At 41.4% G+C, this 23,055-nt stretch overlaps 1 protein-coding gene and 1 long non-coding RNA gene across 2 annotated transcripts in view; both read left to right on the top strand.

Annotated features, from left to right (window-relative positions):
• The first annotated feature begins 8,441 nt into the window (after positions 1-8,441).
• Positions 8,442-17,489, top strand: LOC139764983 (uncharacterized). The gene is made up of 3 exons (XR_011716534.1): positions 8,442-8,587; positions 8,739-8,818; positions 17,338-17,489. It is a non-coding gene; the product is annotated as an uncharacterized lncRNA (long non-coding RNA).
• A 420-nt stretch (positions 17,490-17,909) lies between these two features.
• Positions 17,910-23,055, top strand: part of LOC139764953 (probable glutamate receptor) — a 47,021-nt gene continuing 41,875 nt past the window's right edge. Inside the window, exons 1-2 of the mRNA XM_071692011.1 lie at positions 17,910-17,987; positions 18,796-19,099. Coding sequence (XP_071548112.1) covers positions 17,910-17,987; positions 18,796-19,099 — 382 coding nt within the window. The remainder of the gene's footprint in view (positions 17,988-18,795; positions 19,100-23,055) is intronic.

Raw genomic sequence — 23,055 nt, 5'->3', positions numbered from 1 at the left:
AAGCTCAAGGGTAAAGGGGAAGAGTGGTTTGGGAATGTCTGGGGAGTAAAGTCAGGGGTTAGTGAGAGGACAAGAGCAAAGGAAGGAGTAGCAATACTCCTGAAACAGGAGTTGTGGGAGTATGTGATAGAATGTAAGAAAGTAAATTCTCGATTAATATGGGTAAAACTGAAAGTTGATGGAGAGAGGTGGGTGATTATTGGTGCATATGCACCTGGGCATGAGAAGAAAGATCATGAGAGGCAAGTGTTTTGGGAGCAGCTGAATGAGTGTGTTAGTGGTTTTGATGCACGAGACCGGGTTATAGTGATGGGTGATTTGAATGCAAAGGTGAGTAATGTGGCAGTTGAGGGAATAATTGGTATACATGGGGTGTTCAGTGTTGTAAATGGAAATGGTGAAGAGCTTGTAGATTTATGTGCTGAAAAAGGACTGATGATTGGGAATACCTGGTTTAAAAAGCGAGATATACATAAGTATACTTATGTAAGTAGGAGAGATGGCCAGAGAGCGTTATTGGATTACGCGTTAATTGACAGGCGTGCGAAAGAGAGACTTTTGGATGTTAATGTGCTGAGAGGTGCAACTGGAGGGATGTCTGATCATTATCTTGTGGAGGCTAAGGTGAAGATTTGTATGGGTTTTCAGAAAAGAAGAGTGAATGTTGGGGTGAAGAGGGTGGTGAGAGTAAGTGAGCTTGGGAAGGAGACTTGTGTGAGGAAGTACCAGGAGAGACTGAGTACAGAATGGAAAAAGGTGAGAACAATGGAAGTAAGGGGAGTGGGGGAGGAATGGGATGTATTTAGGGAATCAGTGATGGATTGCGCAAAAGATGCTTGTGGCATGGGAAGAGTGGGAGGTGGGTTGATTAGAAAGGGTAGTGAATGGTGGGATGAAGAAGTAAGAGTATTAGTGAAAGAGAAGAGAGAGGCATTTGGACGATTTTTGCAGGGAAAAAATGCAATTGAGTGGGAGATGTATAAAAGAAAGAGACAGGAGGTCAAGAGAAAGGTGCAAGAGGTGAAAAAAAGGGCAAATGAGAGTTGGGGTGAGAGAGTATCATTAAATTTTAGGGAGAATAAATAGATGTTCTGGAAGGAGGTAAATAAAGTGCGTAAGACAAGGGAGCAAATGGGAACTTCAGTGAAGGGCGCAAATGGGGAGGTGATAACAAGTAGTGGTGATGTGAGAAGGAGATGGAGTGAGTGTTTTGACGGTTTGTTGAATGTGTTTGATGATAGAGAGGCAGATATAGGGCGTTTTGGTCGAGGTGGTGTGCAAAGTGAGAGGGTTAGGGAAAATGATTTGGTAAACAGAGAAGAGGTAGTGAAAGCTTTGCGGAAGATGAAAGCCGGCAAGGCAGCAGGTTTGGATGGTATTGCAGTGGAATTTATTTAAAAAGGGGGTGACTGTATTGTTGACTGGTTGGTAAGGTTATTTAATGTATGTATGACTCATGGTGAGGTGCCTGAGGATTGGCGGAATGCGTGCATAGTGCCATTGTACAAAGGCAAAGGGGATAAGAGTGAGTGCTCAAATTACAGAGGTATAAGTTTGTTGAGTATTCCTGGTAAATTATATGGGAGGGTATTGATTGAGAGGGTGAAGGCATGTACAGAGCATCATATTGGGGAAGAGCAGTGTGGTTTCAGAAGTGGTAAAGGATGTGTGGATCAGGTGTTTGCTTTGAAGAATGTATGTGAGAAATACTTAGAAAAGCAAATGGATTTGTATGTATCATTTATGGATCTGGAGAAGGCATATGATAGAGTTGATAGAGATGCTCTGTGGAAGGTATTAAGAATATATGGTGTGGGAGGAAAGTTGTTAGAAGCAGTGAAAAGTTTTTATCGAGGATGTAAGGCATGTGTACGTGTAGGAAGAGAGGAAAGTGATTGGTTCTCAGTGAATGTAGGTTTGCGGCAGGGGTGTGTGATGTCTCCATGGTTGTTTAATTTGTTTATGGATGGGGTTGTTAGGGAGGTAAATGCAAGAGTTTTGGAAAGAGGGGCAAGTATGAAGTCTGTGGGGATGAGAGAGCTTGGGAAGCGAGTCAGTTGTTGTTCGCTGATGATACAGCGCTGGTGGCTGATTCATGTGAGAAACTGCAGAAGCTGGTGACTGAGTTTGGTAAAGTGTGTGAAAGAAGAAAGTTAAGAGTAAATGTGAATAAGAGCAAGGTTATTAGGTACAGTAGGGTTGAGGGTCAAGTCAATTGGGAGGTGAGTTTGAATGGAGAAAAACTGGAGGAAGTGAAGTGTTTTAGATATCTGGGAGTGGATCTGGCAGCGGATGGAACCATGGAAGCGGAAGTGGATCATAGGGTGGGGGAGGGGGCGAAAATTCTGGGAGCCTTGAAGAATGTGTTGAAGTCGAGAACATTATCTCGGAAAGCAAAAATGGGTATGTTTGAAGGAATAGTGGTTCCAACAATGTTGTATGGTTGCGAGGCGTGGGCTATGGATAGAGTTGTGCGCAGGAGGATGGATGTGCTGGAAATGAGATGTTTGAGGACAATGTGTGGTGTGAGGTGGTTTGATCGAGTGAGTAACGTAAGGGTAAGAGAGATGTGTGGAAATAAAAAGAGCGTTGTTAAGAGAGCAGAAGAGGGTGTTTTGAAGTGGTTTGGGCACATGGAGAGGATGAGTGAGGAAAGATTGACCAAGAGGATATATGTGTCGGAGGTGGAGGGAACGAGGAGAAGAGGGAGACCAAATTGGAGGTGGAAAGATGGAGTGAAAAAGATTTTGTGTGATCGGGGCCTGAACATGCAGGAGGGTGAAAGGAGGGCAAGGTATAGAGTGAATTGGAGCGATGTGGTATACCGGGGTTGACGTGCTGTCAGTGGATTGAATCAAGGCATGTGAAGCGTCTGGGGTAAACCATGGAAAGCTGTGTAGGTATGTATTTTTGCGTGTGTGGACGTATGTATATACATGTGTATGGGGGGGGGGGGTTGGGCCATTCCTTTCGTCTGTTTCCTTGCGCTACCTCGCAAACGCGGGAGACAGCGACAAAGTATAATAAAAGATGAAAATATATATATATATATATATATATATATATATATATATATATATATATATATATATATATATATATATATATATATATATATATATATATATATATATATATTTTCCCTGGGGATAGGGGATTAAGAATACTTCCCACGTATTCCCTGCGTGTCGTAGAAGGCGACTAAAAGGGGAGGGAGCGGGGGGCTGGAAATCCTCCCTTCTCGTTTTATTTTTTTTTTAATTTTCCAACAGAAGGAACAGATGGGGCCAGGTGAGGATATTCCAAAAAAGGCCCAGTCCTCTGTTCTTAACCCTACCTCGCTAACGCGGGAAATGGCGAATAGTTTAAAAGAAAAAAGAAAGATATATACATATATCACAGTTTCCACAAGGCACTGTATAGATGCAACCAAGAGAATTTTCTGGTGAATTCCTGATTAAGATATTCTTTATAGTATTATTGTCCTCGGGGAAAATGAAACATGATAAGTTCCCAAGTGCACCTTCGTGTAATAATTACATTATCAGGCTAGACACTAGAGAGAAATATAAGTCAGTTGATGTACATCGAAGAGACGAAAGCTATGACGCCATTTGGTAAAGATGCGATTGTGCAAGACATACAACGAGCGTTCATAAACTTATCCTTTTGCAAATTCAATCAACAATAGTGTTATCTAATTTGTATAGGCCATCACTAATATTAAGATTAAATTTTTTTGTGTATCTAATAATAGAAGATTCAATGATATTTCTCTTGGTAATAGAGTTAGAGTTAATAACTGAGATGGCATTACTCAGTCAATACAATGATCATAGTTTTTAACGTGATTAGATAAGGCATTTGATTCCTGTTCCGTTCTTATACTTTATTTATGTTGCTTAAGTCTAACTGGAAGATTCTTACTAGTGTGTCCAACATAAAATTTATCACAATTTCCACATGGCACTTTATAGATGCATACAAGAGAATTTTCTGGTGAATTTATAGTATTATTGTTGCTGAAGGCAACATTTACATTAATGTATTTAAGCAACATTGGAAGTGAAGTGAAACTATTATTGAAAGGGAGAACTAAAAGATTCTTTTTGTCAATGGGAGGTTTGGGCTCAACTTTATAAAATGATTTCTTTGCTAACTTAAGGGATTTATCAATGAAAGATACAGGGTACTTTAACTTAGATCGAATAGAGTATATCTTCTGAAACTCATCAGTAAACTCTGGACTGCAAATACGTAATGCTCTGTGGAACATAGATTGAAATGATGATAATTTAAATCTGTCATTTTGAAATGAGTAATAATGGATATATGAGCATACATTGGTAGGTTTTCTGTATATGCTAAACTTAAACTTGTTTCCTTGCCTATGGGTTATGCAATCTAAAAATGGTAACATACCTTTATTCTTATTTTCTACAGTAAATTTGATTGAAGGAACTAGATTCTTAAGTAAGGGTAGAAATATTTGTAAATTTTTATTTGTTGGTCAAGACAAAGAACATCATCTACATACCTAAACCAAATTGAATCTTCTATTATTAGATACAGAAAGAATTATAATCTAAGTATTAGTGATGGTCTATACAAATTCGATAACTTTATTGCTGATAAAATTTGTAAAATGATAAGTTTATGAACGTTCGTTGTATGTCTTGGACAATCGCATGTTTACCAAATGGCGTCCTAGCTTCGTCTCTTCGATGTACGTCAACTGACTCATATTTTTCTCTTTTGTCTACCCTGATGATATGATTATTTCACGAAAGTGCACTTGGGAACTTTTCGTGTTTCATTTTCCCGTGGACTCATAGGAATACTCTCATTTTTTTTTTTTTTTTTTTTTTTTTAATTTTCCAAAAGAAGGAACAGAGAATTGGGCCAGGTGAGGGTATTCCCTCAAGGCCCAGTCCTCTGTTCTTAACGCTACCTCGCTAATGCGGGAAATGGCGAATAGTTTGAAAGAAAAAGAAAAGAAAAAGATATATATATATATATATATATATATATATATATATATATATATATATATATATATATATATATATATATATATATATATATATATATATATATGTATATATACATATATACATATATAAAACTGGAGGAAGTGAAGTGTTTTAGATATCTGGGAGTGGATCTGGCAGCGGATGGAACCATGGAAGCGGAAGTGGATCATAGGGTGGGGGAGGGGGCGAAAATTCTGGGAGCCTTGAAGAATGTGTGGAAGTCGAGAACATTATCTCGGAAAGCAAAAATGGGTATGTTTGAAGGAATAGTGGTTCCAACAATGTTGTATGGTTGCGAGGCGTGGACTATGGATAGAGTTGTGCGCAGGAGGATGGATGTGCTGGAAATGAGATGTTTGAGGACAATGTGTTGTGTGATGTGGTTTGATCGAGTAAGTAACGTAAGGGTAAGAGAGATGTGTGGAAATAAAAAGAGCGTGGTTGAGAGAGCAGAAGAGGGTGTTTTGAAATGGTTTGGTCACATGGAGAGAATGAGTGAGGAAAGATTGACCAAGAGGATATATGTGTCGGAGGTGGAGGGAACGAGGAGAAGAGGGAGACCAAATTGGAGGTGGAGAGATGGAGTGAAAAAGATTTTGTGTGATCGGGGCCTGAACAAGCAGGAGGGTGAAAGGAGGGCAAAGAATAGAGTGAATTGGATCGATGTGGTATACCGGGGTTGACGTGCTGTCAGTGGATTGAATCAAGGCATGTGTATGGGGGTGGGTTGGCCCATTTCTTTCGTCTGTTTCCTTGCGCTACCTCGCAAACGCGGGAGACAGCGACAAAGCAAAAAAAAAAAAAAAAAAAGAAAAAAAAAATATATATATATATATATATATATATATATATATATATATATATATATATATATATATATATATATATATATATATGGGGATAGAGGAGAAAGAATACTTCCCACGTATTCCCTGCTTGTCGCAGAAGGCGAATAAAAGGGGAGGGAGCGGGGGCTGGAAATCCTCCCCTTTCGTTTTTTTTTTTTTAATTTTCCAAAAGAAGGAACAGAGAACGAGGCCAGGTGAGGATATTCCCTTAGAGGCCCAGTCCTCTGTTCTTAACGCTACCTCGCTAACGCGGGAAATGGCGAATAGTTTGAATATATATATATATATATATATATATATATATATATATATATATATATATATATATATATATATATATATATATATTACTCATGGTTATTGTTTTCTTCTAGGTTTCCTCCGTGGAAATGTTTTTCTCGTTGCTGCTCCTTCCAATTGCTTTTAGTACCTTCTTGGCATCAGCTAAGCTATCTCGACCTTATGGTAAGTAATTTGCTACATTTATACCTTTGTATTGCCCTTCATTTTGATATAGCTTCCTCCTGGGCTTTACTGGCCTCCATTATGGTAGAGAGTTCCTTTATCAGGTTTGGAGTAGGTTTCTCCAAACCAGTAGAATAAAATCATGATTCTGTTCTTTTCCGATGTTTCTTTGCTCTCTAAATACTTTTGATAATGATAATCATAATATTGATATGGAATTGATATATTTATTCATATTCCTCGTGTGATAGGGAGGAGAAGGTAATCTCCCATGTATTTCCGACGTTTTGTCTAAAGAAAGTAAGAGAGGAGGGAGTGAGAGGCTGGAACCACCCTCCCATCCTTCTTGTATTACAAAAGGAGCCACGCTCAACCTCATCGATGGCCCAGGCTAGGGTGTTTGAATGTGTTTAAATATAACCAAATTGAGAAGAGGAAGGAAACCTGGTTGTTCTATATCTGACAGAAGCAAAGATGAAGGGTAATGGGAAGAAGCAGTTGGGAATATCTTGAAATAGTCAGGGGTTAGTGTGAGAGTGAGAACTAAGGATGGAATTGCACTTCTGCTGAGGCAAGAGATGGGAAAATTTGAGATATAGGGTAAGGGGGTGAACCCCTGACTGATGCACGCAGGTCAAATGGAAGTGGATTATGAGAAATAGGCGATTTGTAGAACTTATGTACCTGACCATGAGATCAAGGAAGGAGGCAGGCGAGTGAGTGTTTTGGGAGCTGGTAAGTGAGCTTGCAAGGAGGTTTGTTGCGAGAGACTGGTCATTAGTGGTGGGTGGATTGGATAACGTAGTAGTTAAAGATATGACCGGTCGACACAGGGCATTCAGTAAGTTGAATTGAATTGATGAACACCTTGTCGAGCTTTGTGCTAAAAAATGGCTGGTGACTGGAAATACCTGGCTTGCAAAGAGTGATATACACAAGCTTACTGAGGTGAGGAGGGAATATGGTCAGCAGGCATTACTTTCTTACTTACTAAACTGATAAGCGTGAAAATGAGAGACTCTTGGATGTGTGGAAGGAAAGGTCGTTGTCTCTGAGGGTGGAGGTGAGTACGTTTGATGGCACAGTCATAACTTTGATCTGTTCTCTGGTAACTTTAAAGCATATTCCACTGCTAACCAAATCATTATGAAAGGATTATCAAGACAAGACAACATAAGAAAAGTTGAGCACATATTTCTCTACCCAAGCCAACCATCCTCACACAACCCTCACCTTCCCTTAAATGGTCAGGTCAGAATATACGCTGGCATGGCGATAACAGGATGTGCAAACCTTTGTGCTGGTGTTGGGATTTGAAAACTTTATGATCTGTTTACACCTAATGAGGTGGATTGTATCCATTAAACATGTTTATTTTGTATCGTAAAGTATAAATAATCATCTGAACTATAGATATTGCGCAGGCTCATAAGTATGATATACCTACAGCAGTCAAACATGGTCATGCATCATCGGTAGCTGTAGCAGTGGATGCAGTCCTGACCCCACTCTCCAATCCTCGTTGCTCTACCATCCTCCTCTCAGATGGCAGCCTCTGGTCCTCCACTTTACTTACGGTGGGTAAGAATACTCAGTGTTGCGAAGAGTTACTTTGCATTATTGGTTTACTATCATACTTTTGTATGAATGGTGATCGAATATATATGTAGACGTATCGTATGCCATTGATTAATCATTATCTCCAGTCACTAGCTTTGCTGAGGGACCCCAGAGCGTTGGCGATTTTCCAGACGGCAGCAGACGGCCAGAATGTGACACACGCGCAGCTCTCCCAGTTTGCCTTCGACTCAAGGAAGGTAGGTCGCCGATACCACTTCGACGAAAGCGAAAGGTGGTATCACACGACAGCTTAGAATTATAGGTCACTCTCAATGCTGCTGATATGGGTTAGATTACTCTCGCTTGAAGGTCACACACGAGGGCTGAGGCGGCTACATTGCTCACACTTCTGCTGAGGCTTGTGACCCATTACTGGTAAATCCTTCCACGTTGACAGCTACGGCATGTATCATGGTGCCTGACGGTGGTGGTGGTGAGTGACGACCTGCACTTCCATACTGCATTCTCTGAGAAGTTCCTCAAGGGCCGCGTCCTGATCTGGCCGACGAGTCTCCTCGCCGTCACTCACCTTCCCTACCACGGCCTGAGGGACCTTCACAAGACCTTCTCCATGACAAATGCCATGATGCTCATTGTACAAAGCATTTCAGGAGACATCAGGTGATACACTTTATATCATACAAATTTCTGTGGAAAAGAAAATTGATGACTTCAAATTACTAGTAATGGACGATAATGTTTCAAGGCAAAGAAATAAAAAAGAACATATGTAGAATAAAAAGATCATTTCTAGATGATCTTTCACCCACAGGTGTAATGTTTACATGCAGCTTCCGTACAGTTCCCAGGACGACCAACCATTAAGGCTCGCCTCTTGGACACCTCTTCAAGGTCTGACGCTTGTATCCAGCCTCCCGCTCTACCCTGACAAGTTCTCCAAGTAAAATCAGAATTAATACATACATACATACATATATATATATATATATATATATATATATATATATATATATATATATATATATATATATATATATATATATATATCTGGGAGTGGATCTGGCAGCGGATGGAACCATGGAAGCGGAAGTGAATCGTAGGGTGGGGGAGGGGGCGAAAATCCTGGGAGCCTTGAAGAATGTGTGGAAGTCGAGAACATTATCTCGGAAAGCAAAAATGGGTATGTTTGAAGGAATAGTGGTTCCAACAATGTTGTATGGTTGCGAGGCGTGGGCTACGGATAGAGTTGTGCGCAGGAGGGTGGATGTGCTGGAAATGAGATGTTTGAGGACAATGTGTGGTGTGAGGTGGTTTGATCGAGTAAGTAATGTAAGGGTAAGAGAGATGTGTGGAAATAAAAAGAGCGTGGTTAAGAGAGCAGAAGAGGGTGTTTTGAAATGGTTTGGGCACATGGAGAGAATGAGTGAGGAAAGATTGACCAAGAGGATATATGTGTCGGAGGTGGAGGGAACGAGAAGTGGGAGACCAAATTGGAGGTGGAAAGATGGAGTGAAAAAATTTTGAGTGATCGGGGCCTGAGCATGCAGGAGGGTGAAAGGGGGGCAAGGAATAGAGTGAATTAGATCGATGTGGTATACCGGGGTCGACGTGCTGTCAGTGGATTGAATCAGGGCATGTGAAGCGTCTGGGGTAAACCATGGAAAGCTGTGTGGGGCCTGGATGTGGAAAGGGAGCTGTGGTTTCGGGCATTATTGCATGACAGCTAGAGACTGAGTGTGAACGAATCAGGCCTTTGTTGTCTTTTCCTAGTGCTACCCCGCACACATGAGGAGGGAGGGGGATGGTTTTCCATGTGTGGCGGGTTGGCGATGGGAATGAATAAAGGCAGACAGTGTGAATTGTGTGCATGGGTATATATGTACGTGTCTGTGTGTGTATAAAATGTGTACATTGAGATGTATAGGTATGTATATTTGCGTGTGTGAACGTGTGTGTATATACATGTGTATGGGGGTGGGTTGGGCCATTTTTTTCGTCTGTTTCTTTGCGCTACCTCGCAAACGCGGGAGACAGCTACAAAGCAAAATAAATAAAATAAATAAATAAATATATATATATATATATATATATATATATATATATATATATATATATATATATATATATATATATATATATATATATATATATATATATATATATATATATTCGAATATAGTGCATATGAACACGCACTTTCGTATAACATACGAACCGCCAACAGCATGGATCGAACCCGGGACCCCTGTGCGACAGGCAGGAGCGCTACTGCTAGGTTATAATCGCCTAGCGGCAACACTCCCGCCTGCCACGCAGGGGTCATGGGTTCGATCCTAGCTGTTGGGATAGGGGATAGGCGAAAGGGGAGAAAGAATACTTCCCACGCATTCCTCACGTGTCGTAAAAGGTGACTAAAGGGGTCGGGAGCGGGGTGCTGGAAACCCTCCCCTCCTTGTATATCTAAAAGAGGAAGAAGGAGTCACGTGAGGAGTGCTCATCCTCCTCCAAGGCTCAGATTGGGGTGTCTAAATGTGTGTGGATGTGAGCAAGATGAGAAAAAAGGAGAGATAGGTAGTATGTTTGAGGAAAGGAACCTGGATGTTTTGGCTTTGAGTGATACGAAGCTCAAGGGTAAAGGGAAAGAGTGGTTTGGAATGTCTTGGGAGTAAAGTCAGGGGTTAGTGAGAGGACAAGAGCAAGGGAAGAAGTAGCACTACTCCTGAAACATGAGTGGTGAGAGTATGTGATAGAGTGTAAGAAAGTAAACTCTAGATTGATATGGGTAAGACTGAAAGTGGATGGAGAGAGATGGGTGATTATTGGTGCATATGCATCTGGGCATAAGAAGAAAGATCATGAGAGGCAAGTGTTTTGGGAGCAGCTGAGTGAATGTGTTAGTAGTTTTGATGCACGAGACCGGGTTAGAGTGATGGGTAGTTTAATGCAAAGGTGAGTAATGTTACAGTTGAGGGAATAATTGGTGTACATGGGCTGTACAGTGTTGTAAATGAAAATGGTGGAGAGCTTGTAGATTTATGTGCTGGGAAAGGACTGGTGATTAGGAATACCTGGTTTAAAAAGAGATATACATAAGCATACGTATGTAAGTAGGAGAGATAGCCAGAGAGCGTTATCGGATTACGTGTTAATTGATAGGCGCGCGAAAGAGAGACTTTTAGATGTTAATGTGCTGAGAGGTGCAACTGGAGGGATGTCTGATCATTATCTTGTGGAGGAGAAGGTGAAGATTTGCAGAGGTTTTCAGAAAAGAAGAATGTTGGGGTGAAAAGAGTGGTGAGAGTAAGTGAGCTTGGGAAGGAGACTTTTGTGAGGAAGTACCAGGAGAGACTGAGTACAGAATGGAAAAAGATGAGAACAATGGACGTAATGGGAGTGGGGGAGGAATGGGATGTATTTAGGGAAGCAGTGATGGCTTGCGCAAAAGATGCTTCTGGCATGAGAAGCGTGCGAGATGGGCAGATTAGAAAGGGTAATGAGTGGTGGGATGAAGAAGTAAGATTATTAGCAAGAGAGAAGAGACTAGTTTTGTAGGGAAATAATGCAAATGAGTGGATGATGTATAAAAGAAAGACGCAGGAGGTCAAGAGAAAGGTACAAGAGATGAAAAAGTATCATTAAATTTTAGGGAGAATGAAAATATGTTTTGATAGGAGGTAAATAAAAGGCGTAAGATAAGGGAACAAATGGGAACTTCAGTGAAGGGGGCTAATGGGGAGGTGATGATAAGTAGTGGTGATGTGAGAAGTAGGTGGAGTGAGTATTTTGAAGGTTTGTGTTGGATGATAGAGTGGCCGATGTAGGGTGTTTTGTTCGAGGTGGTGTGCAAAGTGAGAGGGTTAGGAAAAATGATTTGGTAAACAGAGAAGAGGTAGTAAAAGCTTTGCGGAAGATGAAAGCCGTCAAGGCAGCGGGTGTGGATGGTATTGCAGTGGAATTTATGAAAAAATGGGGTGACTGTTGTTGAATGGTTGGTAAGGTTATTTAATGTATGTATGATTCATGGTGAGGTGTCTGATGATTGGCGGAATGCTTGCATAGTGCCATTGTACAAAGGCAAAGAGGACAAAGGTGAGTGCTCAAATAACAGAGGCATAACTTGGTTGAGTATTCCTGGTAAATTATATGGGAGGGTATTGATTGAGAGGGTGAAAGCATGTACAGAGCATCAGATTGGGGAAGAGCAGTGTGGTTTCAGAAGTGGTAGAGGATGTGTGGATCAGGTGTTTGCTTTGAAGAATGTATGTGAGAAATATTTAGAAAAGCAAATGGATTTGTATGTAGCATTTATGGATCTGGAGAAGGCATATGATAGAGTTGATAGAGATGCTCTGTGGAAGGTATTAATAATATATGGTGTGGGAGGCAAGTTGTTAGAAGCAGTGAAAAGTTTCTATCGAGGATGTAAGGCATGTGTACGTGTAGGAAGAGAGGAAAGTGATTGATTCTCAGTGAATGTAGGTTTGCGGCAGGGGTGTGTGATGTCTCCATGTTTCTTTAAGTGTTTATGGATGGGGTTATTAGGGAGGTGAATGCAAGAGTTTTGGAAAGAGGGGCAAGTATGCAGTCTGTTGTGGATGAGAGAGCTTGGGAAGTGAATCAGTTGTTGCTCGCTGATGATACAGCGCTGGTGGCTGATTCATGCGAGAAACTGCAGAAGCTGGTGACTGAGTTTAGTAAAGTGTGTGAAAGAAGAAAGTTGAGAGTAAATGTGAATAAGAACAAGGTTATTAGGTACAGTAAGGTTGAGGGTCAAGTCAATTGGGAGGTAAGTTTGAATGGAGAAAAACTGGAGGAAGTAGAGTGTTTTAGATATCTGGGAGTGGATTTGGCAGCGGGTGGAACCTTGGAAGCGGAAGTGGATCATAGGTTGGGGGAGGGGGCGAAAATTCTGGGAGCCTTGAAGAATGTGTGGAAGTCGAGAACATTATCTCGGAAAGCAAAAATGGGTATGTTTGAAGGAATAGTGGTTCCAACAATGTTGTATGGTTGCGAGGCGTGGGCTATGGATAGAGTTGTGCGAAGGAGGGTGGATGTGCTGGAAATGAGATGTTTGAGGACAATATGTGGTGTGAGGTGGTTTGATCGAATAAGTAATAATAGGGTAAGAGAGATGTGTGTTAATGGAAAGAGTGTGGTTGAGAGAGCAGAGGAGGGTGTTTTGAAATGGTTTGGGCACATGGAGAGAATGAGTGAGGAAAAATTGACCAAGAGGATATATATGTCAGAGGTGGAGGGAACGAGAAGTGGGAGACCAAATTTTAGGTGGAAAGATGGAGTGAAAAAGATTTTGAGTGATCGGGGCCTGAACATGCAGGAGGCTGAAAGGCGTGGAAGGAATAGAGTGAGTTAGAACGACGTGGTATACCGGGATCGACGTGCTGTCAATGGATTGAACAAGGGCATGTGAAGCGTCTGGGGTAAGCCATGCAAAGTGTGTGGGACCTGGATGTGGAAAGGGAACTGTGGTTTCGGTGCATTATTACATGACAGCTAGAGACTGAGTGTGAACGAATGTGGCCTTTGTTGTCTTTTCCTAGCGCTACCCCGCACACATGAGGGGGGAGGGGGATGTTATTTTATGTGTGGCGAGGTGGCGATGAGAATGAATAAAGGTAGACAGTATGAATCATGTACATGTGTATATATGTATATGTCTGTGTGTGTATATATATATATATATATATATATATATATATATATATGTATACGTTGAGATGTATAAGTATGTATATTTACGTGTGTGGACGTGTATGTATATACATGTGTATATGGGTGGGTTGGGCCATTCTTTCGTCTGTTTCCTTGCGCTACCTCGCTAACGCGAGAGACATATATATATATATATATATATATATATATATATATATATATATATATATATATATATATATATATATATATATATATTCATTCTCGTCGCCACCCTGACACACATGAAATGACACCCCTTCCCCCTGCTTGCCTGCGAGGCATTGCTTGGAAAAGACAACAAAGGCCACATTCGTTCACATTTAGTCTCTAGCTATTATGTGTAATACACCGAAACCACAGGTAATTTTCCACATCCAGGCCCCACAAAAATTTCCATGGTTTTCCCCAGGCCCTTCACATTCCCTGGTTGAATCCATTGACAACACTTAGACCCCGGTATACCACACGTTCCAATTCACTCTATTCCTTGCACGCCTTTCACACTCCTGCATGCTCAGGTCCCAGTCGCTCAAATCTTTTTTGACTCTATCCTTCCACCTCCGGTTTTCCTTGTTCCCTCCACCTCTGACACATGTAACCTCTTCGTCAATTTTTCCTCATTCATTCCCGCGATGAGACCAAACCATTTCAATACACCTCCTTCTACTCTCTCCACCTCATTCTTTTTATTACCACACATCTCTCTTACCCTTTCATAATTACTCGATCAAACCACCTCATACCACATATGGTCCTCAAACATCTCATTTCCAACACATCCACCCATCTCCTCATAACCCTATCTATAGCCCACGCCTTGCAACCATATAACATTGTTGTAACCACTATTTCTTCAAACATACCCATTTTTGGTTTCCGAGATAATGTTTTCGTCTTTCACACATTTTTCAAACTCCTAGAACTTTCACCCCCTCCCCCACCCTGTGACTCACTTCCGCTTCCATGGTTCCATCCGCTGCCAAATCCACTCCCAGATATCTAAAACACTCCACTTCCTCCAGTTTTTATCCATTCAAACTTGCCTGCCAACTGACGTGTCCCTCAGCCTACTTTACGTAATAAACGTGCTCTTATTCACATTTACTCTAAGCTTTCTTCTTTCACACACTTTACCACACTCAGTCACCAGCTTCTGCAGTTTCTCACGCGAATCAGCCACAAGCGCTGTATCATCAGCGAACAGCAAATGACGCTATTCCCAAGCCCTCTCATCCACAACAGACTGTATACTTGCCCCTCTCTCCAAAACTCTTGCATTCATCTCCCTAACAACCCCATCCATAAAGAAATTAAACAACCATGGAGACATCACGCACCCCTGCCGAAAACCTAGATTCACTGACAACCAATCACTTTCCTCTCTTGTTACTCGTACACCTGCCTTACATCCTCGATAAAAACTTTTCACTGCTTCTAGCAACTTGACTCCCACACCATATACTCTTAATACCTTCCACAGAGCATCTCTATCAACTCTATCATATGCCTTCTCCAGATCCATAAATGCTCCATGCAAATCCATTTGTTTTTCGAAGTATTTCTCACATATATCCTTCAAAGCAAACTCCTGATCCACAAATCCTCTACCACTTCTGAAACCACACTGCTCTTCCCCAATCTGATGCTCTGTACATGCCTTCACTCTCTCAATCAATACCTTCACATATATTTTTCCAGTAATACTTAACAAACTTATACTTATGTAATTTGAGCACTCACCTTTGTCCCCTTTGCCTTTGTAGAATGGTACTGTGCATGCATTATGCCAATCTTCAGTCACTTCACCATGATTCATACATACACTGAATATCCTTACCAACCAGTCAACAACACAGTCATCCCCTTTTTTTAATTAATTCCACTGAATGCCATCCAAACCCACCGCCTTGCCGGCTTTCATCTTCCGCAAAGTTTTCACTACTTCTTTGCTGTTTACCAAATTATTCTCCCTGACCCTCTCACTTCGTACACCACCTCGACCAAAACTTCCTATATCTACCAATCTATCACCTAACACATTCAAGAAACCTTCAAGATAATCGCTCTATCTCCTTACATCACCACTACTTGTTAATACCTCCCCATTAGCCCTCTTCACCAATGTTCCCATTTGATCTCTTGTCTTACGTACTTTATTTACCTCCTTCCAAAGCATTTTTTTTTATTTCCCTAAAATTTAATGATAATCTCTTATCCCATATCTCAATAGCCCTCTTTTTCACCTCTTGGACCTTTCTCTTCACCTCCTGCCTCTTTCCTTTATACATCTCAAAGTCATTGGCACTATTTCCCTGCAAAACTCGTCCAAATGCCTCTCTCTCTCTCTCGCTTTTTTTTTTTTTACTCACTATCTTATTTCTTCATCCCACCACTCACTACTCTTTCTATTCTGCCCACCTCTCACGCTTCTCATGCCACAAGCACCTTTTGCGGAAGCAATAACTGCTTCCCTAAATGCATCCCATTCCTATCCCACTCCCTTTACGTCCTTTGCTCTCACCTTTTTCCATTCTGTACTCAGTCTCTCCTGGTGCTTCCTCACAGAAGTCTCCTTCCCAAGCTCACTTACTCTCAACACTCTCTTTACCCCAACATTCTCTCTTCTTTTCTGAAAACCTCTACAAATCTTCACCTTCGCCTCCATAAGATAATGATCAGACATCTTCCCAGTTGCACCTCTCAGCACAGTAACATCCAAAGGTCTCTCTTTCACGCGCCTATCAATTAACACGTTATCCAATAACGCTCTCTTGCCATCTCTCCTACTTGAATATGCATACTTATGTATATCTGTATTTTTGAACCAGGTATTCCCAATCACCAGTCCCTTTTCAGCACATAAATCTACAAGCTCTTCAGCATTTCCAACTACAACACTGAACACCCCACGTACACCAATTATTCCCTCAACTGTCACATTACTCACTTTTGCATTCAAATTACCCAACACTATGGTCTCGTGCATCAAATCTGCTAACACACTCACTTAGTTGCTCCCAAAACATTTGCTTCTCAAGATATTTCTTCTCATGCCCAGTTGCAAAGGCACCTGTAATCACCCATCTCTCTCCATCCACTTTCAGTTTTACCCATATCAATCTATAGTTTACTTTCTTACATTCTATCACATACTCCCACCACTCCTGTTTCAGGAGTAGTGCTACTGCTTCCCTTGCTCTTGTCCTCTCACCAACCCCTGACTTTTTTTCCCAGCACATTCCCAAACCACTCTTCTCCTTTACCCTTGAGCCTCATTTCACTCAGAGCCAAAATATCCAGGATTCTTTCTCCAAACATATTACCTGTCTCTCCTTTTTTTTCATCTTGGTTACATCCACACACATTTAGACACCCCAATCTGAACCATCGAAGAGGATGAACACTCCCCGCGTGACTCCTTTCTCTGTTTCCCTTTCTAGAAAGTTAAGATACAAGGAGGGGAGGGTTTCTCGTCCCCCGGTCCTGTCCCCTTTAATCGCCTTCTACGATACGCGGGAAATTTGTCTGAAGTATTCTTTCTCCCCTATCTCCTTTTTCATATTTGTTCCATGTTAGCGAAGAAGCGCCAAGATCTGTCGAGGAAATGGCTACATGTGAACAGATTAAGCTAATATCAACATACTTTATCATCAGCGGTAAGCCCATTGCATGGTGTTATACTCTCAGTGCTTCGTCAGGTTCCTTCGACGCCCAACCCTGGTAGCAGCCACGGAGGAGAGTGCAGTAAACACCATGGTTGACACTCGTAATAAGACCAGTGGTGAAGGCCAGCAGAACTTCAAGGGGCCGTTGCCCAATCTAATGAATCATCTCTCCTCTGCCATGAACTTCTCGTGAGTTGACGATCATTATCTGTTATCATAGGAGTGCAAACTGATTGGTATTCAAACTGCAGACATAAACTATATTTTACGATCTTCAGAAGCAGCTGTTTTGTAGATGTAGATGTGTATCGTTGAAGGTAAGACTAGAAGATCCACCTTGTTTCTCGTCGTTTCTTTGGTTGAGAATTCACCAAGATGACGGATTTCTTTGGCAAACAAAATGCGTGATGCAACAGCTATGACAAAAACTTGTTTGAATTCAATTTTAGAATTTATTTGTCGCTAAAAACTCTGCGACAGCCGCCTGGATTTTATTCTACCCAGAAAGCACACAGTGATATTCATAGTTTCAGTGCCATTTTTTGTTTCAGATGATTACGTAGCTGATAAACTCCATTTCGCTACTTGGTAGGTACACATATGTAATGCCATATGACGGAGCCTGGGGCTACAGACACGATAATGGGTCCTGGACTGGCATGGTGGGAATGGTGAACAGAGGGGTAAGTGTGTGGTGAGGAACTGCGGAGGAGGACGGGGTCTAGTCCAGCATGGAGTGCACGATGAAGTGACTGGTAAGGCAAGGTAAGGTGAGGCAGGGTGATGGGTCTCCTAGTTCAGCAGGCTGGGTATAGTGACCACGTAAGCAGGTAGTATATTTCGTCCTTTGAAATATGAAATGTATTTGGTAAGATTTATTACAAGAATCTTCGTGACTGAAGACTACAAGCCTTTGTTAACTTAAGCTAGCCACTTGAACAGCTTTTTCACAAACGACGATTCTCCCAACGTCAAGAAAGAAATGAAGCAACGATTCTGCTCTGCATTGTCAACATGGGAAAGAAGTCGTCCGCTGCTATATGCCTACAACGCTAACTGGGGTTCAGCAACTATACGCACCCTCTGTAGTTGCTGTCTTTCATAGCGTAAGACAAAATAGTAATCATTCTTAATATACTTTAGTTGTCAGACAGATAAAGTTGAAAGAACTGATGACGAAGGTATTCCATTAATCTTACAGTATAATCAACTAAGTTACCATAGACAGTCTATTCTGATTGCCCCAAATGGCTGTCAACTGTGACAATTTGCAGAGGTCTGGATCAGGTAAATCATTGTTCCTCCAGAGGCCTAGTCTAAGTTATTATCAGTGGAATAAGTTACTGTTCTATCAGTGTACCATCATTTCATTTGGTAGAATAATTTACTGTTCTATTAGTGTATTATTAAATTCTTTTATTTGGTATTGTTTATGATTATGTAATCTTTAATATTCTTGAGCATAAATGGTAAAAAAGATGGTTCAAACAGGAGGCAGACTTCGCAGCTCAGCTATTCATAGTGACCACATCCCGAGCTGAGGCGGTGGACTTTACTGGACCGGTGGTGATAGAGTACTTGAAGTTAATGAGCGGTCGTGGCCTGCCTGAGGTGGATCCTTGGGGTTTCCTGCTGCCCCTGACACCCCTGGTGTGGGCAAGCACCCTGGTGACCCTGGTAGTGCTGCCTACCGTTGTGGTTCTGCTGGCATCCTGGTCATCTCTCAAGACTGTTGTTGTCCAAGACAGTTGGTTGCAGAACACCTTCGTCTTCATCAGGGTTCTACTACAACAAGGTAAGTCTTAACTAACGCAGGAGACACTTTCACGAAGAGTAGTGCATATTCTTGAAACTCAAAAACTTCATCTACAGAAAAGAAGTTTATGCATTGTCACAAACATTAAGCAAAACTCTTCATATTATCCTTTTTAACTGTGACATGTGCTTTTAAGTGCTTGTGCCTTTTTGTGATACTCTTTGAAAGCCAAACGGTACTACCAAGATGCTCCAGACTTTGCTGTAGGTACAACAGTATCTGGGCAATGTGTTCAGCTACTGCACGCTGGCTTTGAAGCCCGTTGTCAGGCCACCAAAGCCCGCTTTGCAAATATCCGTAAGCATTTTATGTGAAATGATTCTAAAAATTTTGAGGTATCCAACACTGACAAATCATTTTGGTCCTTAACCAAAAGCATCCGCAACAACTTCTGCAATTCAGCCATTCTTCTTTTTTTCCTCCCTGATCGATCTTCCGCTAACTCTCCAACTGATAAAGCCGCTCTTTTTGGCACCTTGTTTTACCCCAATTTAACCTTGGATGAGCCAGCTTGTAATCCTCCGCCCCCACCTCCTCCCTCTGAATCTATGCCATGTCCTATACTCTCTTCGAGAAGGGTCATCCAGATACTTTCCCATATCTTGTTTGCTAAGGCATATGGCCCTGATGGCATACCTCCTCGTGTTCTGAGCTAACACCAGTTCTTGCTCGCCTATTTCGCATCTGTCAAAAAAAAAAAAATTCTTTTCCACTTGGAAGCGCACCCTAGTGCAGTACATCCCTCAATAGGTACATTTCCTCAATAATCTGAGCAGCATTTCGGACTGGGGGAGCAGTAACCCCTATCAAAATTTGATGGTGCTAATATGCTATATGTCCAGCACCCATCAGTGAAATACCTCCCTTCCTGGAATCCCCAAACTCATTTCCCCTGAAATCAGAGGACGAAGAGGATGATGAACTATGTGGAATGCCATCAGCATCAAGAGATCCTGATTTCGCACCTAAAGTGACTTTTCATGAACCACATAGGATCACGCAGAATGAATTCAGCAACCTTGTCAGAGATCTGGAGATGTCGAAGAGTGAGGTAGAACTGCTGGGCTCGAGTCTGCAACAACGGAATCTCCTCGATGGAATTGTAACAATTACTGTTTTTCATGCCCGCCAGAAAGAATTCACTCCATGTTATAAGACCTTGTCGCTTGTAATGATGCAGATGGTCTGATGGCAGCCTTCAGTGCTAATCATAACCCTGAGGAGCAGAGACTATTCACAGATACGTTCAAAGTTGAGTCTGAATTCTGTTCCAGTTGGACATGCACTCCATATGAAGGAATCATATAACAACATGAAGCGTCTTTTGAACTGCAGAAACTACAAGAAATACCAGTGGCAGTTTTGTGGCGACCTGAAGATTGTTTCCATCTCGTTTGGACTGCAGCAGGGCTACAAGGAGGTTTGCTGTCTCCTGTGTGAATGGGACACTCGGAAAAAGACTTTCCATTACGACAAGAGGGACTAGGCTTCCCGACACTCGATGGAGCCATGAACAAAGAACGCACAACTCCTACAGTTGTTAGAATCCAACAAGATTTTCCTACCGCTTCTGCATATCAGACTAGGTCTCATGAAGATCTTCGTGGAGACAGTGGCTAGAAATGGGCCCCGCCATCAGCTAATTCGGTGGGAAATTCCAACTGTTCAGTAAGGGGACAATCAACGAGGATGTCTTCGGCAGTCTACACATCCGCGAGCTCCTCAGAGACGAGCAGTTCGACGGCATCCTCAGTGGTGACGAGAAGATAGTGAGGAATGATCTCATTGATTGAGAAAAGAAACCAGGACAAATGGAGATAAGCGTTATCAGCGGACTGTCATTGGGCGAAGTAGCGTCGCGTTTGATCGAGGTAAACGAGTGAGTATATCCTGTGTCACTAATATAAAGTGCAATACATGTAAAACAGCAAGATGGGTAATTTCTCTTGGAAAACTGAGCCACTCAAGCGTTTTGATGGTCATCCTCGTGTTCAGTGTCCCAAAATCCAAAAGAGAAAGGAAACACATTTCATATTAACAACAAAACATGATAAACCAAAATTTGTCGATCATTGCAACTGATCGTGCTGGTTTGTTAGGTTTGTGTGTCTCGATTAGACCGTACATACACGGGAGTGAAGGAGAAATTGTTGACAGTTCTTTCACCAAGTTATCATTACCTTTGAATAGATATATCCCTTTCTGATTCAATTTACTACTGAAAGTCTCTAGAGAATCTGTTCTTGATTTTAAGCTAGAGGAAATTAAGTTTCCAGTAATGATGGTATCTACCGAGATTCGGTAATGGCGATGAGGTTTCCCCTTTCTGCCGTTTTGCGTAATATCTGCTTGGAGTTCTTCGAAGTTATTCTTCTTCTTAGCGTCATACCAACAGGTGCCAAATAGTTTCGTTATGTAAACGACGTAATTTGCGTGTGGGTGAATAAAGAGGGTCACCAGCGATTTTCTTTCAAGATTCAACAGCCTAGATATTCCAATAGAATTTACCTGTGAAAGAAGAAAATGAGGGTACCTCGCCTCTCTTGAATGTTATGGCACACAAACGTATGAACTACTTCAAGTTCAACATTTTTAGTGTACATACAAATGTCTGCTCATATGTACACAAACATATGAACCAGTTCAACATTCTTAGTTAACATACAAATGTCTGCTCATATGTACACAAACATATGAACCAGTTCAACATTCTTAGTTAACATACAAATGTCTGCTCTTACATATACACTCATACTCGGCTCATTAAGATAAAGTAATGCAATCCTTGGTCACTTCAATGTTACTTCGTGCGCACTGCATTTGCAGTCCAGCATTTTCTTTTTTATGGTAAAACCAACAAAATATATAAACTTGCGTCGCTCTTAAAATTCCAAGACCTCAGTTGGCAAACTACTGTATAGTTCTTTATAGACATTTTTCGACAAAAGAGGAGCCATGTGGCACTAAAAACCTTCTTATACTTCGTATCACAATTATACCATACGTACTCACGTACTTGAAGAATCTGATGTACACACCGAAATAAACCGACAAACACTGAACTAACGACATCCTAACTCAATCTTAAATTTCACTTCACCAGATATACGTTCACTAGAAACTACTTCTTGAATATATATATATATATATATATATATATATATATATATATATATATATATATATATATATATATATATATATATATATATATATATATATATATATATATATATATTTTATTTTTTTTATTTTGCTTTGTTGCTGTCTCCCGCCTTAGCGAGGTAGCGCAAGGAAACAGACGAAAGAATGGCCCAACCCACCCATATACACATGTATATACATACATGTCCACACACGCACAATATACATACCTATACATATACATATATACGCATGTACATAATTCATACTGTCTGCCTTTATTTGTTCCCATCGCCACCTCGCCAAACATGGAATAACAACCCCCTCCCCCTCATGTGCGCGAGGTAGCGCTAGGAAAAACACCAAAGGCCACATTCGTTCACACTCAGTCTCTAGCTGTCATGTAATAATGCACCGAAACCACAGCCCCCCTTCCACATCCAGGCCCCACACACTTTGCATGCTTTACCCCAGACGCTTCACATGCCCTGGTTCAATCCATTGACAGCACGTCGACCCCGGTATACCATATCGTTCCAATTCACTCTATTCCTTGCACGCCTTTCACCCTCCTGCATGTTCAGGCCCCGATCACTCAAAATCTTTTTCACTCCATCTTTCCACCTCCAATTTGGTCTCCCACTTCTCCTCGTTCCTTCCACCTCTGACACATATATCCTCATGGTCAATCTTTCCTCACTCATTCTCTCCATGTGACCAAACCATTTCAAAACACCCTCTTCTGCTCTCTCAACCACACTCTTTTTATTTCCACACATCTCTCGCACCCT

The sequence above is a fragment of the Panulirus ornatus genome, chromosome 52, assembly GCF_036320965.1.
Source record: "Panulirus ornatus isolate Po-2019 chromosome 52, ASM3632096v1, whole genome shotgun sequence".
NCBI classification, from domain to species: Eukaryota; Metazoa; Arthropoda; class Malacostraca; order Decapoda; family Palinuridae; genus Panulirus; species Panulirus ornatus.
Note: the sequence above shows the minus strand (reverse complement) of the source record. Positions and strands in the feature narration are given on the sequence as shown.